Source organism: Erpetoichthys calabaricus, chromosome 18, assembly GCF_900747795.2.
Source record: "Erpetoichthys calabaricus chromosome 18, fErpCal1.3, whole genome shotgun sequence".
Classification (NCBI taxonomy): domain Eukaryota; kingdom Metazoa; phylum Chordata; class Cladistia; order Polypteriformes; family Polypteridae; genus Erpetoichthys; species Erpetoichthys calabaricus.
The window spans coordinates 10,618,102-10,635,980 of NC_041411.2; the positions used below are offsets into that span (position 1 = coordinate 10,618,102).

Genomic DNA, 17,879 nt, shown 5'->3' on the forward strand with positions numbered 1-17,879 from the left:
CCATTTAGATTAACATTCATACAGAAACTAATCAATAATCATCTGGAATAATTACACATGATTTAAAGAGCATAAGGAAGGATTTGATTAGAACAGGTAATTCAACTCAACATGCAGTAGTTTGTTAGTCCTTGTTTGTACAAAATAGTTTTCAATCAAGAATCCCCTATATACTACAGCACTCTTCATAATTCAGCAAGAAAAGGAATTAGTATCGGGACAGAACACAGTTTCTATATGTCAGTACAGAATTCATGCAAGTGTCTGTTTGAAATGCACGTTACTTTTATTCATTTGGTTTTTTTGTTAAAGCAGAATACTAGTACTTTCATTCTTTGAATGTGTTTGAAAATTGATGCTATTTTTTTTATAAAACATGTTTAGTTTGTAGTTTATGTATATATTTAATTAAAAATGTATTTTACTTAGCAGTTTATATATGTATATGTATGTATGTGTATATGTATACAGTAGTGTATATATAATATATATATTTGTGTGCATCAATATAGTGTATGTACTAATTATGCAACTGTTCGACTGACAACCATCTCCCCGCCATTTTGGAATGCAGGGCAGGTGCTTCCATCTATTGGCAACAAAAAGAATTTTAAGTGAAATCTCTATGTGCAGGGCAGGTGCTGTGAATTAATTGCATAATTAGATCTGGACCACCCTATAGTGTGTGTGTGTGTGTGTATATATATATATATATATATATATATATATATATATATATATATTATATATATATATATAATATACACATTCATGACATTCGTAGTGTGAATCACAATCTGATTGTATGGGTGGTTACCTACCAGGTACAGTGGAACCTCGGTTCACGAGTTGGTCGTGAACCGAAGCAATTTGCCCCATAGGATTGTTTGTAAATACAATTAATCTGTTCCATACCGTACAAACTGTATGTAAATATATATATTTTTTAGTTTTTAAGCACAAATATAGTTAATTATACCATAGAATGCACAGCGTAATAGTAAACTCAATGTAAAAACATTGAATAACACTGAGAAAACCTTGAACAACAGAGAAAACTAACACTGCAATAGTTCATGCTATAGTGTTAGGAACCGCTCGCTAAAAACACTTTTTTTTAACGAGTTTTAAGCACAGGGGAAAAAATGAACATTTGAAAAATCCGTAATTTAATAAACCACCAAGAAAAGTAACATTGCCACAATGCAGGCTACGAACCGATCACTGTAAACAGAACTGAAAACAAAAACAAGCCTTCTCTACCTTATGCGTCCCTCCCTCCCTCGCTCGCTCTCTCTCTGTGTCTCTCTCGCGTGCCTGTGTGTGTGTGTGCATGCGTGTCTCTTTTGCGAGCCTGGAGCGCCTGTGTGTGTGTCTCTCTAGCGTGCTGCTGTGTGTGTGCGCGCCTCTCTGTCAACTGCTCCTGTGTGTGTGCGCGTCTGTCTCTCTCTCGTGCTCGTGTGTGTCTCGCTCTCTCTCTTGCTTGCTGCACAGGAACTGCACAGGGAGAGACTGAACATGTACAAACTGAAAGGGAAACTGGCTTGTTCGTATACCGAGTGTGTGGTCGTGAACCGAGGCAAAAGTTTGGCGAACTTTTTGGTCGTAAACCGATTTGTACGTGTACCGAGACGTTCGTGAACCGAGTTCCACTGTATATATATGTTAGTGCTGGGCGGTATGACCAAAATTCTATATCACTGTATTTTTCAAAATTATCCCGGTTTCACGGTATTGGACGGTATTTTTTCCCCATGCATGAGTGGATGTTAACCACATTTTCCACTGCAATTACTGGCTAACAATAACCTATTCCACTGTCATGAGAATTGTACATTGTACAAAAAAATATTTTATTGTGCACACAAGTATTAATCCAGGTTTGCATGGCCCCATAAAGTGATAGTTTTCAAGGGGGTGGCACTAATGAAGAGAAGGAATCACATTGCATGACAGATGCAGTCAAAATATAGAACCTTTTTATTGAACAAAGTTTGCAAACAACTTAAACTAAAATTTTGACAACATATTTTCAACCACCCAAAGAGGCATTTAGACTTAGTAAAATATCCAGAGGCATTTGTCAAAAGATATATTGCACTGAACATGTCTTAGAAAACGAATAAATGTTAACAATCTCTGTCCACTGACACGTTAAAGTGACTTTTTAAACAACTTTACCATCATTAAACTGCATAATATTTAAACTAAATAATAACAATACAATAAAAAGTAGTGCAACTTCCAGTAATAATACTATTACTTCAAAACTTCAAAGCCCAGGTGCATTACACAATATTCACAAAATAAAAATAAAATTAAATAACAAGTGCAACTTAGTGATGACATCTGTACCAACTGAACCATCATTAAGGCAAACTGCATTAATATGGACCTTGCGTCAAGCTAAGCTATATACATAAATAATAAAACTGCAACTTGCATTTATAATGTTATTTGTGGTATAGCCCTATGAAAGCGTATTAGGGCCAAGAAGAAAAAAAAAAAACTAAATGTGAGATTAAAGTCGACATTTCCACTTTATTCTCGTAGTTTATTTTGTAATTAAAGTAGAATGCCGTAAACTAAACTTAATCCTAAAATCAATGTTTACTAGATTTTCTCAAACCCGGCATAAGTTAATGTAGCACATTAAATGCTTTGTGTTAAGTGTTCCCCGACCCAGTTGTTAGTCGCTACGCGCTTCTTAAACTGACTTTCTCTGCACTAAGGAGGCGCCGGCAGAGATCGCCGCACAGAATACATTCACTTTGTGATATTCCTGCTCTCTGAAAATGTAGAATGCTAAGATAAATTTTCAGGATGAAATGCATTAAAGCAGGTGTTAAACATGCACAGTAGTGCTGCTCCCTCGCAGTAAGGGGAGAACTTTATGGCAGGTGTGACGAGGCTTCAAAAAACTGCATATATGAATGGGTATCACACAGGTTTAAATTAAACATTGTGTAAATATTGGGTTTGTGATCTGGTGGTCGGAGACACAAACACAGAATTCAATGGATGTTCTTCTGAGCGGACTTTCTTTATTGCATGTGTGCTGTCTGTCTGATGTACCAAACCCGCAGTTCCTATCTTTCCTTTTTCTTTCTCCACATAACCAATCACCACACGATAAACGTCTAATTGAAATTAAACATAGTTATAAACTTAGACCACAGAGTGTTCAGAACTTAAAAAAAAAAACTTCGTTATACATGTTTAATTATGCCGTCCATTCAGGGTTGCGCCCATCCCAGTAAGCATTGTGTGTGAGGCAGGAGCAAATTCTGAACGTGGCGCCAGCACATCACAGGGTGAATACGAGTAGCAGGGTTAATATAGCAGAACAAAACCCCACATCCTACATGACTTTGAAAGGAAACTGAAGCACGCCGAGTAAACCCACCAGAAAAACTTGCAAATTCAAAGCAGGGAACAACCGGGACCCCATTGCTACGAGGCAGCAGTACAGTCTCCACGCCACCGTGCCCCCACATGATTAATACCTGCTTTAATGCATTTCATCATGAAAATTAAATCAAGTATTTATCTTAGCATTCTAAATGTTCAGGGAGCAGGAATATCATGAAATTAATGTATTCTGTGTGCTGCCTGCACCTCCTCTTCGAGCAAGAGGAAGTCAGTTTAAGAAGCACGTAGCGATTAACATGGCTCTGGGAACACTTAACACAAAGCATTTAATGTGCTACATAACTTTTGACGGGGTTTGAGAAAATCTAGTAAATTAAATATTTATTTTAAGATGAAGTTTAGTTTACGATGCTCTACTTTAATAACAAATTACAAGAATAAAGTCAACATGTTGACTTTAATCTCGACAAATAACAAGAATAAAGTAGAAATGTCGAGAATAAAGTCAACATGTCAACTTTATTCTCGCCATAAGCTTGGAGATTAAAGTGGAAATGTCGAGAATGAAGTCAACATGTCGTCACACTATTACACAGTACCCAGGTACATTACACAGTATTGAAAAAAATAAAACAAGTAAAAAAAAATAAAACAAGTACAACTTGGCTTGCAGTATTATCCAGTAGTATAGAAAGAGTATTCGCACATTTGAACATAATGGTCCACAACCGACCTTTTAAATCCAAAGTATCTCCAGACAACAGACATGACTCCTTTTTCCAGCAAAAGTTCTTCTGTGTCATCATTTTCAACTTTATCATCTGCTATAGCTTCAGTTTCGGAATGTTCTCTGTCCATTTTCACCCCGCAATACCTCCACTACCGCATGTACTTTGTTGCACGCCTGTTTAGCGGTGTAGCCGTGAAAAAGAGCCCCCGTGCAACACCGGTGTAGCAGTGAAAAAGGTCCCCCTTAAACAGTTTCCCGTAGCACCACGTTCTGAACGTTGTTTAGGCAATTTAAACTGGTGTTGCGGTATAAGAAAAATCCATATCATAACAAAAATAAAAAACGTTTTTCAGTATGAACCGTTATACTGCCCAGCACTAATATATATATATATGTATGTATGTATATGTATATGTATATGTGTGTTTGTGTGTATGTATATACACACACACACAAAGGGAGACAAATGAAGTTCTGTCTGTCTTTTATACTTGAAGTATTTTGATTGCCTAGAAGTTGACCCTTGAAATGAAAAAATCATACGTTTATACCCAGTCATTGGCTGATTCAGTACTAAGTCTCTTACCCTCTTCTAACAGGGTAATTTAGATCTACAGTAGGTGCCAACTACTGTATCATGTGAGGGAAAAAAACCTTCATGACATGAATGTGAAAATCTCAATGTGTGTGTGTGCTGTATTTCTCGTTCTACATTTTACTCTATAGTTATATTGCAGACATTTTTTCTTTTGCATATTACTAATATACATATATATTGAATTTTACAGCAACTGTAGCAACTGTCTATTATGGATATTACATATTGCCTGATGGTACATACTGTCTTGCACCTCCACCACCTGGAATAGACGTCAACACATATTATAGCTCCCTGCCTGCAGGAGTGTTATCTGCAGCTTCAGGTTCTGCTGCTACTTCTGCAGTTCACAGCGCAACGCCACCTATGTCTCCTGGGCAGGCATCTACACAAACAACAGCTGCCACTACAAGGTATGAAGGCCGATGTAATTAGGAAAAAATATGTTTTCAATTACAAGTAATGTACAATATATATTTAGTAGTTGCCCAACTGTACTTATTAATCACACAGTCAAAATACTTTATAGATAGTAGTTATGGTTTTATTAATTGTCATTTGCTTTGTTTCTATGTGTTGTGCCATAATTTACAGTGGGTGTTTGTACTTCCAAAAGTGTGCCACTTTTGTTATAATAAATTCTTAATATATGATATAACTTTTACTGAAAAAATATTAATTTAATTTGCACAGTATCCTGACATAATAGGGTTAGAGTTTTAGTGTAGTCAAGGTAATATTAGCACCAGATTAATATTTTAATATGTATAATTTTGTACCTCTTAGTTCCCAGACTTCTGTTGCTGCCATTATTCCACCACCACCAGACATTCAGCCTGTCATCGACAAGTTAGCAGAATATGTTGCAAGAAATGGTGCCAAGTTTGAGTCAAGTGTTCGTGCAAAGAATGACTCTCGGTAAGAATGACTATTATTTTCAACATCATAGTAATTAAGTGTTGAAGCAGCAGAATTATTTTTTTATTTACATTAGTGATAATGTAACTTATTTTTTATAATTTTTTGTAATATAGTATGGCAATTTTGGGATTCTGTTTTTTTTTTTTTGATTAAAGCAAACTTTTGACAAGGATGCATGCATTATTTAAAATAACCATAGCTATTGTTCCATGAAGCCTGTTTAAATTCAGAACTTTCTAAATTTTTCATAGTTGCTAGCATATAAAATTAAATAACCAAAGTAAAGATGCATTTCACTTTAAGTAGTAGTTCTTTGAAAAGACCCTGGAAGGAAAGTGTACATTCTTTTTAGTAGATTTTATTTTGGTGTTCTAACTTGTATATGTTTTCTCACGCAAACCTGATTTTTTCTTTTTATTTTTAAATCATACACTATTTGGCCAAAGATTTGTGGGCACCCGATGTTCACACTTAACGCAGGCTTGTTGCTTGTTACATCCTGTTCCAAAACCATGGGTAATAATATGGATTTTTTTGGCTATAACAGCCTCCACCCTTCTGGAAAAGCTTTCTATAAGATTTTGGAGTGTGTCTGTGCCAATTCCACCTGATAATGATGTTGGATGAGAAGACCTGGTTCGCAATCTCCATTCCAATTCATTCCAAAAATATTCAGTAGGGTTGAGATCAGGGCTTTGTGTAGGCCACCCAAGTTCCTGCATACCAAACGTGATAAACTGTTTTTGAATGCTTTGTCTACAGTGGCACAGTCATGCTGGAATAGAAGGAGTCATTCCCATAGTGTTGCCACAAAAGGAAACACACAATAGTCTAAAATTCACTGGAATCAAGGGGCCTAGCACAAACCTTGAACAGCCTCAGACCATTATTCCTCCTTTACAAAATTACTCTAGGCCAGGGGTGGGCAGATTCAGTCCTGGAGGGCTGCAGTGGCTGCAGGTTTTTGTTACAACCCGATTGCTTAATAAGAAGCCCTTATTTCTTAAGTGACACTTCTGCTTCACTTTAGTCATCTCACTCGTTAAGATTTTGAACCCTTATTGCTTATTTTAGTGTTAAACCGCTGTAATCTTGGTTTTTAAATTTTGTTAAATAATCTGATCAATTAGAGGAAAAACAACTAACTGATTATGAAGCTGGTTGGAACAATTACCTGCTTTAAACGTTTATGACTTTAAAACTTTTTAAAAACTTTTTAAACTTTAAACAGGCATGTGTGTTCTAACCTGCAGCATCACTGAATATGTTTTAATGTGGTTGTGGATGGAAATGTATGCAAATGTTAAAAAGGACCATGGCTTTTGTAGAGCTCATAAATTGGAAACTTATTATTTTATAGGTTATATCCATAGTCCATATTTTGTACCATTAGTGATAAAACTGTACAATGGCTGACCCAGCACTCTGACCTCCAAAGGTCATGCAAAAAAGATAACTTCCTTTCAGGGATTAATAAAGGATGTCAAAATCTAAAATGAAAAAGTATGTTTTTTATTCTTACAAGAAAGAACACATTATTGGGACTTACTGTTCCATGCTATAAAACTTTTAAAACAAGTTTTAGTAAAAGTTTACTCATGTGCAAGATAATCTTTTTATTTGTCTCCTTCCCCTTAGATTTGACTTCCTGCAGTCTTGGCACCAGTACAACGCATATTATGAATTCAAAAAGCAATATTTTATTCAGAAGGAGGGACTTGATAAACCCAAGGTTGGCTCTTTTTCTACATACCTATTCATACAGTATATATTTGTAAACCAGGTTTTTCACTGTGTATTTCACGTTAAATTGGGTCAATCATAGTAGCAAGGCATGAACAAAGGGGCTTTAAACTTCTAGTGTTCCATTTACACTTGACCATTTACTCATTTACACTGTCTTATAACTCTTTGTCATGTAAGAGACTGTAGACTGTCGCATATTAAAAAGTTCTTGTTCTGGTTATGTATTCAATTCAAATGTGTAGTATTTTAAAAATTTGGGTTAAGCATTAATACAGTATGTTAACAATAATTACATTCACTCCTAGAATTATATTTTTTTATTTGCTACCATTTTTTTTCCTGGTACAGTATGCTATACTCTTATAATTAAAAATGTTTGCGGCCTGTGACCATGACATGAGCATGCTAATAATTTTTCCATTTTCAGAAATGTTTTTAGATATAGTTTATATAATGTATATATAGTGTATATAAAATAAGTGAGATTTGAAATGGTATAATCACTTCAGTTTAATCTGCTGTTTTGTTTACTGTCTATGAAAGATTCTGTTTCAAATTATTCTGGGCTTGCATATTTTTGGTCACTTTTATGCTTTTGAAATTCACTTTTCGAATAGAATGTGGTACTTGAATATTAACAATCAAGAATCTTCTCCCAATGTGCTAAAATGTTGAGAGCAAGATGTATGTGAGGCTTATTAACATACATTCACATATTTAATCTGCTTGTTTATTAGAATTTTACATTTTTCCCAAAAAGTTGCAGTTTTTGTAGATATTACATGCAAGTTGTTAATGATGTGATGTGTGATGTGAACAGATGTCTGCATGGTGTAAAGCAGTGTTTCTTAATCAGTGGGTCAAGTCCCACTTTTGAATCCTGGGCTGGTGCCAGTGGTTTATGGGTTGATATTGTTTATAATAGTGTTGGGTTGTGCAGTTGGTTGCAACTACAAGAACCACTCCCCATTTGGATGATTGTGCTCCAATCACGAAGTGGGAATGACTGCACTAACCAACTACTCTGACAATTGTGCTCCAGTTGCCATGGGGAAAGCATTTGGGGGGTTGGGTTTGAGAAGCACTGGTTTGGAGTGATGATGAATGTTGAGGGTTCTTTGTAATAGCTTGTATTTTATGCTTACTGTTATATTCCCTTACATAGTAGCAAAAGCATTAGTCATTTTTTTCCAATTTCTTTATACAAATGTAAATACATTTTCTTTAAATCCTGTTCACTTTCTTTCTCAGGTTCTATTGGTGCTATCCTGTGAATTCTAGTTTTAGCTGTGGTTCTTGTTGCAGTGTTGTATTTGAACAATTTGAACAGCCTGACAGTAGGGTATTAAGAATATTTAGCTGTACTCAAAACAAATGAATCAATTGCCAGATTGTTTAGATACAGAAGAGTTCTTAGTGTTAGGAAACCTTGAAATTTATTTGGAGTTTTACCTGTTTATTGAACTACATTTTAAATGTGTATCTGCTTCCACAAGGCTTTTTTTTACATTTGTCACAGCTGGCTGCTTACTGCTGTTTATTATGCAGCTGTGACATGTTAAGGTTCATGTGATGAATTTACAAATCAGAGAAAAGACATCCAGATGACCTGAGCTTGTGGAAAATGTCATCACAGCTACAGCTGCAACTCTTTACCTTCTTTTCTATTTTGTATTTCATCTTTAGTATACAGCATTTTAAATGAGTAAGGAGAGAATGCAACTGTTAAATATTGCAGCCTTTTGCTTGTCAGATGTATTGTCAACCATCATATGACCTCTAGGCATATACTGGCATCTGTACAGAAATGCTTTCTGTTATGTTACTAGTCAAATATAACAAACTGCAGATGCGTCACAAAACTTATAAACAAGCGATTTACCTTCTTTTGAGTGATGCTCACCATCCTTTTTTAGTAATCAGTTTTTTTCCCGTTGAATTTAAGAAAAATTGGCGCCCTGGCTGGGATCAGTTCCTGCCTTGTGTTGGGTAGGCTGGGATTGGCTCTAGCAGACCCCCGTGACCTTGTGTTTGGATTCAGCGGGTTGGAAAATGGATGGATGGCAAAAAAAAAAAAAAATGGTTGACTTTCCTCAATTGTTTTTTTTTTTTTTTAGGATGAGAGGCTGCAAAACTAGTTTGTAGGCATAAAAATTTTTGTCACATTTTTCCTTTCTAAATATCTTGATCTGATTAGATTTCACTGTCAGAACAGAGTGAATAGTTATTCAGCAGCAAATTTCCCTAAGCAGCACTGTGCTTGTGGACCTTGTGTTGAACTGGTTTCATTTCCAGAACTGGTGCCTGGTTTGTTAATGGTGATGCTGGAACAGGCTCAGTGGCTTTTTGTACAAATTGAAAGACCACAGCCACCCAAAAAAAAAGAGTTTGCACTAGTTCTCTTTTGTATAGCATTTTTATCTTATCTACCCGTTCCAGTCTTGGAATTTACAGGACTGAACCATCTCTATCATTGCATTTGTTTAGTTGCAGATGGTTCTCTTTGTCCACATAAGAATGTAAATATAGTTAAGCAGCAATTCTGTAGTGAAGTAGTATCCTCTCAGCCTTTTAATTTATTTTTAAAAATTTTATGATTAATTTGCTTCAGATAACTTTTTTCCTTTCAGCACAAATTTGATCTTCATATGTAATTATAACATTAAGAGCATTATTTGCCAGCTTTATTGCTGGTCTTATCCCTTGTATCCCCCACCTAGACAACTTCAACAGCCATGATTCTAAATCAACAGTATTTTTTCAGATGTAAATAGATTGAAAAACAAAAAGAACTTTCACCTTGTGCAATATTTATTCTGCATTTGTTGAGCATTTGGAAATATTAGACTAAGATGGCCAGCCTAGATTTCCAGGCATTCTCTAGTTCTTTCTCAGGAGTTTCTTGACAAACTGAGGGATAGAGTATAGCAGGATAGAGTTTAATACTGGACAACACCCTTTATCTTTCTTTTTGTTTTTGGTAGGAATTTCGTGTTTATACAGTCTTAATTTTGTATTACGTGTTTTCAAATGTTTCTTCTCAGTTGTTGTTTTCCTGTCCTGTACATCTGGGCACTCATTATGATGGATTACAAATTTTTAATGCCCATTTCATTCATCTATTTAGATTATGCCCAATTGCTTTCAATGCCATTTGATAGTGCAAAAAAGGTTAATTTACCATATGACTTCTGCATAGCAATTAAAAACGTAACATTAATCTATTCACCCATTCATCCATTTTCCAGACGTCATCTAATTTAACTAGCCGAGTTGTAATAATAAACACTGTACTGTATTTATTGAGACATATGAGAATAAGGCAGTGATCACTATCATTGTTAATTGTCTTAATGTACATTTGATTAAAGCTTTTAAATGCAATGATATTAGAAATGTACTTGACCACATTTAAGAACTGTAGGTCTATCACTATGATGACCTTTTTATCTGGAATTCTACTCAACATTTAAAGAATTTCAATAAATTATTTATTAGAATTGTAACACACCAACATATGCTGTCTTCAGAAGTCCAAGGTAGTGGCAGCTCATCTATCTATTATAAAAGGAAATCCTGTCCCCTGTCCTGATAGTCTACGATACGTGATCTTTCTCGGAAGATAATTTAAAGACCCGTGAGACGAAAGAGACCTGCCGCGGTGCGTCTCACGGGAACATAGAACGAGAGTCTTGCAAGACACACCCTACTTAAAAGCAATATAAAAAAAAACAAATCAGTAGTGTAAAGGCAGTCATGCAGCACACACAGCTCCAGGGCTCTCAGTGCATATAAAGTGTATAAGGTCAATACGGTAGAAATGAAATGAATAGGGTAGAAATGAAACATCGACGATTAAACGACGAAGAAAGAAAAGCACGGAGAAAAGAGACTCAAATGTGTTGGACAGAAAAAAGAGCAAAAAAGAATAATCGAGGTGCAAATTCAGAAAATAAGGAAAGTAATTAACAGCATGGAACAAGTGGAATTGAAAAAAAAGCACGTCCAATCCGGCTCAGAATTAAATGACAGTGAGTAAAAGACAAAGTAGAACTTCATAAAGACGTTTACAAACGTTGGCGCTAAACACATGCAGAGCAGGTTAGAGACTATGAAACCAGGGAAATTAGAAAGGCTCAAAAAAAAAAAAAAAAACAACATTGGCGCTGTACACATGTGGAGAAAGTTAAAGGATATGAAAGTAGGAAAATTAGAAAATATAAAAAAGTATAGATCGCAGTAGCGCAAACAAACAAACTGCCTCATTTAACTATGTACCAGTCTAACTTTGGTTTTGCACAATAATTACTACACTATTGCACCTTAACACTTAATTTTACTTTATTCACATAATTTTACTTATTTATTATGTTCTACTATACTGTTATCTTTCGATCTATGACTTTTTGTTAATCTAACTGATATTCTTCTAACTTTGCACAGTTTTTGATAAGTGGATCAGGATGCATTTCGCTGCGTGTTATCCTGTATAACTATGCATGTAACAAAGAATTGTGAGAATTTCAAAAATGGAGTTTACCGCACATGCATTTATTGGTTACTTTGTTCGTGTATATATATTTATCTGTCTACTTATTTAAAAACCTAAATTTACCCCAGGAGTCAAAAATGTTCCGTCTAGCCCTTGTACAAAAACCTAGAGAAAAGCTGGGGTATGACCTTGGTAACCCCATGTACTTTTGGAACTGTGAGAGGAAAATAGCACGACTTTACAGACGGGAGTCCAATGCAGAACTCTACTTACTTTGTTACTTTGTCCGTAAAATGCGTTTTGTAGTTGGACAGTGTCCAAATAGCACTCCTCTCTTCAGTGATTTGTTTTATTTTCTTGCACATTAATTTATAGTTATGCTCTTTCACTGTTTATTGCTTTTAACATGTATTATTTGTGAATTGTAATTTTATAAATTTATGTGAAGACCATTATACAGTGCATTATTAGATTTGCTTCTTTGACCCTGAAATGCGGAAAGTTAGCTGTTCTCAGTTATTAAACAAAAAAGAAAAATTACTGTGATAATGGAAATTTGGGGTTGGCTATAGGCCAAATTTTCTGATTAGCATTCATTTATGTTTTGCTGATTTAATAAATCCAAACATAATTATATATCTTGAAAATGTCATTACAACAGTAGCTAAAACATTCATATATGATACCTTAAGCCATAGTGACAGAGTGATTGAACATAATAACTAAAAGGATGAAAATTCAATTCTTCACCTTTCTAGCATTGAATTCTATTTTTAATTTACAGGTTCTTGCTGCCTCAGAATCGGGAAATGTTGCTGATACGCCTGTTTTGCCTCAAGCAACAAACAGTCCAAGTGTTTCGAATGCAGAAAATTTGATAACGGAATCAACAAACTCTCCTGACAAAGCGGCTAATGAGGGCAAACTAATTAAAGGTAGGTGTTGCTGAAGGAAAAGTTCAAAGCAGTCTTTCTCTGGATTTGATGTTTCTGAGAAAAATTCTGCAATAATGTGGTTGAAGTAAAGCGCAAAGTATTGAAGTATGGGTTTTCTGTTATTCACTATTTAAAATCTATAAATGTTTTACTATTTTTTATTTTCCTCATCTATGTCTGTTAATAACCTAACGTTTTTTTTTTTTTATAAATGAAAGTTAAGTTATAAAATACAGTCAACAGGTTGCAGTGATTAGCACTGCTCATGTATTCCGCTTCCTGTGCTCAAATCCTGCAACCTTGTGGATTTTGCACATTTTCTTGTGTCTGCGAGGGTTTTCACAGATATGCCTGTCGGATTATCTGTGTGGGCATAACTGTTGAAGTTTACATGAATGGGTCATACAATGTGGTGGCTGGCATCCTACCCAGAATCCGAGTTTGAGAATGTTATACAGTCATGATATTCCACATAAAATGAATTGACTTCCCTATCTGATAACCACTCTCAAATCTTTGAGTCTGTCACACACCTTTTTACTACATGTGAGTAATAAACCTTAAGGGTGTGTACAGACCTTAATTTTGGCGTTTTCTCAGAGTTTTCTGCAATTTCTTCTAAACAGGTCTGTTGAGTGAATGTACCCTTCGACTATTTTAATGAAGTAATTTATTTTGTTAAAATTTTGCAGCCCATCATGTCAGCCATGGATATAGTGACAGTCCTTTTCAAGATATTTTGACATAAACTTCCACTTTTTTTTTTTTTTTTTTAATCTATACGACTTTTAAACACGACTAGTACAAACTTACAAATTAATACTTAGACTCTGCAGAAAATTGATATAGGACATTTAGTCCACCGTCAAATCTTCTATTAGGACATGAGTCTAATATGTGCAGAATTGTCAATTTCTCAGCTCCACAGTTGGTCGATGGTGTTTCTGTGATGCCCCATTTATGAATCGGATAAGCACACATTCCTTGGTCTATTTTAATTCTATTCAGTAGTATCCATTTGCATCATCTTAGCTCACCCCCAGATATTTGAGGTTGCAGCAAACCAGATTTGTTTCCACTTCTTGTCCAGACAGAACTCATTGGTTCTGCTGTCCAGGATGGTTTACGTGAATGCAGTTGGAGGTTACGTAGTTTTTGAAAGTTTTCAAATAATAAAGAGTTTGCACATTTGGTACATTCTCGTATGGCGGCAGCTTCACGCCTTAATTTCAGTGGTGCTGTATTGGTTAGCACTGGTAGCTAAGTTAGCTGAGTCAGTTTTATTGCTCCAGAGATAAGCCGCTTTGCATTATTTAGTTGAACGTCAATTTTAGATACATGTGCACTGTGAACACTTTTTTATATAGCTTGAAAAATACCAGTAGTATTGTTTAAAAAAAGACAAATGTTTGTTGAGTTTACTGTGTTATTCAATAGAATGATTACAATAAGCCACATGCCAGCAATCTCAGTACAGCTTATTAATGTTAAGAGGCAACTTATTTATACTCTTAAACAAAATTGCTTATTTCACTTAGTTGTGCTCAATAAGTTGTACTAACACACATTTATGTATTTTTGAAGTTAATATTCTCATGCGGATGGTATATCAGTTTGGTTGACTACAATATTTTTTTTTTTTCCGTTTTATTTTTGTTTTATCCTTTTAATATAATTTTTAATTATTTATTTGTTCATTCAATTACACTTGACTTTGCTAGTCACAGAAGTGTTCATCTCTACTTAAGATTATGGTCAACTATTAGTAATAAAATAACATGGTATATACTCCTGGTTTACTTTATCACTTTGTTTTTTGTAAGATTTACTTCCCTAATTACCCCTTAGCTATGAAACATGCAGGAATAAGAAATATCAGAGATTTACCTTCAGAACCAAAATGTGTCCATTATGTCATGCAATTTTATTGTTTAAATCATATCATTTCAAAACTGTTCACATCAGCACAAACTGAGATAATATTGACTATTTGGCTTGTAATTGGATTTGAAGCCATCTTGCACGGCTTGCTTGTGTGTGTATGCATACGCATGTGACTCTGGTTTTTCTGTTTATGTGTCTGTTCTTCCTCTGCAGCTTCTTTTGCTCCAATTAGTTTTGCAATCAAGGCAAAAGAAAATGATCTGCTTCCTCTTGAGAAGAATAGAGTGAAACTGGATGATGATAGTGATGAAGAGGATAAAGAAGGACAGGAGAATACCAGCAGTGTCACAGCAAAAGAGTCACAACCCCCAGTAGTTGAAGAAAAGAAACCACAGCTTACTCAAGAAGAGCTTGAGGCAAAGCAGGGTAAGCTCATATACATTTTAAGTTAATTTAGCATGCATCATTTGACTTGCTCTGCCGGCTTACAAGATGCTAATTTTTGACCGTGAATTGATTTAAACGAGTTTGAGAGCCTTTTATTGTATTTCTTAGTAATATATCATGGCTGAAATAACTTAAAACTATGGGATATTAAAGTTGGTCCTGAAGGACAGTTTTCTCTGTTTATTCTGCTTCATTGTGAATTAATAATTCTGTTTCTTGTCACTTTCAGTTTTTAGTGTGTTAAAACAATTAAGAAAATCCATTTGGGAAATTGATTTTATAGGTATTTGTCAAGCATAGCTAGTCCCTGCTATATACCAGATTTACATATGCCATGGTGGTCATTTACTGCGCCACCTACATACTGCTGATCCTTCTAGAAATACTTTGTAGAACTCATTAAAGAATATGGTATATAAAATCTTAAAAAGTATTGGAAAGTTAGTGATAAAAAATAAGTGATTTAACAGCACTGTACACTAAAACAAAAGAAAATTCACTTTTTTCATACAACAATAAAATAATGCCCGTAGAACTGGTGGATGCTTCATTATCTTTCCACTCTGAACTGTTATCCTTGTGTACAGTTTCTACAAAGGTAGCACTTTCCTCTAACTAGAAGGTTCCTTAATTTCTATATTCCAATTTTTGGCAGTTTCCTTTTTATAATATGAGACTCTGAGGTTTCTTTGTCCTGGGTTAGCAGGCTATTCCTTTTCACTAGTAAGATATTTAACTCTGCACTCCGCTTCTAGTAATCTGGGGGCCCATTTGCTGTTGGTTTGGAAACACTGACTCTTTAAGCGGTTATTTTTGGTTTGATGGTCAGTTTACGGTCCTCCCTAGTGACTCTCTAGACAGTGTCTTCATTTATCCTTTCTCTTAAACGGGGTTGGTTTTTTTTGGTTTGTAGGTCCAGCTTTGGTTTCTTTCTCTCTCTTTTGTTAGTATTTATTATTCCTTTGAAATTAATTGTTTGTTTCTTTTGTGTTTGTTCAACTCCATGGAAATTTTGGTCAGAAAAACACTTAACAGATAAACCTATTTTGATTTGTTTCTCCCTTGGTATTGCTCTAGTTCTAGAAAGATGGCAGGAGTGCACTTTTATTGATATTATTCATACATATGACAAAATGACAACAACAACTATAAACAGCTGTGATGTAACTTTAATAGAAACAAGCCCAAACAACTACCTCATTTGCTAAAACAGTGCTGAAAATATCTTTCTGTAGGGAATCTTAATTAGATTTCCTAGCATTGAACTTTTTTTTAAAAAAAAGCATAGTCCTTTACCGATGGATTTTAAAGGGATTAGAGTTACTAACTATACAGTGTTTATGAACGTTCTTTGCAAAATGCCTGAAATGAGATTTAATATTACAGTATTGAAAATTGCTCATTTCAGGCATTTTGCAAGGAACTTTCATATTGCAATGCCATAGATGCTTGTAATACGTGTTTAGCTAAAAATATCTGTAAATTAAATTGGTTTTATGTCTCTTGAAAGTCATTCTGATTGTAACAAAACTAGCGTATGTGTCCAGCTTCAGTAAATCTGTCTTCAGGGATGAGAACATTGTAGTAGTCAGCTGGGTTACCAAGTAATTATCTTAATGGTATTTTATGAAATCTCATGTTGCTGATGGATATGTAATCTCTGAGAGCAGTTTTGGAAATTGGAAATCCAAAATACTGCAATTCTATTGCTGAGTGTTTTTATATATATATATATATATATATATATATATATATATATATATATATATATACACTGTGTATATATGTTTTTGGTACATAGATGAGCTGTCATAATATAGATTTAAATATTTATTCCAATACTTTCCTGTCTGGTTAAATATTTCGTTGGCTACAGGCTAGGTTACATGTGGTGTGCAAAACACTAAGAAGGAAGTCATTACAGTACCATTTTCATAATGAAAGTATGTATCCATTGTATTTATTTGTTGGGTTGTGGCAGTGATATTTAATAAGGTGTGTTTTCTCAATTTGGTGTAGCAATATTACTGTTTTTATTTATAAAAAATGTAGTTTTTATTTTGATTAACCTATGCTTTATATCATTATATTTTTGGGGGAGAGAAAAAAATTTAATGATCCCACATCCCTTTCTAGTTTATTTTTTCACTTTAAATTTTCTTCTTTCTTTGTAGCTTAAGAGTAATGTATGTATCACGAACATACACATTTTGACTGCTCAGTATACCTTTTGGTTTTGTATAGTCACTATTATGTTTTATTAAACACTTAAACTAATTAAAATTGTTGACCACACAAGGGACAAATAGATTTGTATCAGATGCAAACCCAATTATAACACTTATTATTTATCAAAAGTTAAGGGCTGTGTGTTCCTCGGAAGAGTTTTATTACTAGTAAACTTCATTTCACCTGGTCATTAGTCTTCTTCTGTATCTTCTACTCTCATTACCTTTACCATATAAGTATGTTTATTGTAAATGGTCATTTCTTTTTGATAGAGCATTTGAATGCACTGAACTGTGATATTGCAATAGTGGGTGGATGTGATTTTTCTTTAGAACTGGAGCAATCATACGTGACTGTGGTCTGTGAACACAATTTGCTTACGAATTCAGTGTTCAGCTTCACCATCAACAGTTTGGTTTGCCTCTGCGGAAATACTGGTGTGCAGTTATATCCCATAAAGTGTCAACCTGTCCTCCATCTCTCTGACTGGAGGATGGAAGCAAGTCACAATAAGCTAGCTCTGCA

General features: G+C 34.7%; 1 protein-coding gene across 2 annotated transcripts in view; it reads left to right on the forward strand.

Annotated features, from left to right (window-relative positions):
• sfswap (splicing factor SWAP) overlaps nucleotides 1-17,879 on the forward strand; it is an 87,705-nt gene that overhangs the window by 12,571 nt on the left and 57,255 nt on the right. For both annotated transcript variants that reach the window (XM_028824979.2, XM_028824980.2), the window contains exons 8-12: nucleotides 4,891-5,113; nucleotides 5,487-5,618; nucleotides 7,260-7,353; nucleotides 12,644-12,794; nucleotides 14,892-15,104. In XM_028824979.2, the coding sequence (XP_028680812.1) occupies nucleotides 4,891-5,113; nucleotides 5,487-5,618; nucleotides 7,260-7,353; nucleotides 12,644-12,794; nucleotides 14,892-15,104 (813 nt within the window). The remainder of the gene's footprint in view (nucleotides 1-4,890; nucleotides 5,114-5,486; nucleotides 5,619-7,259; nucleotides 7,354-12,643; nucleotides 12,795-14,891; nucleotides 15,105-17,879) is intronic.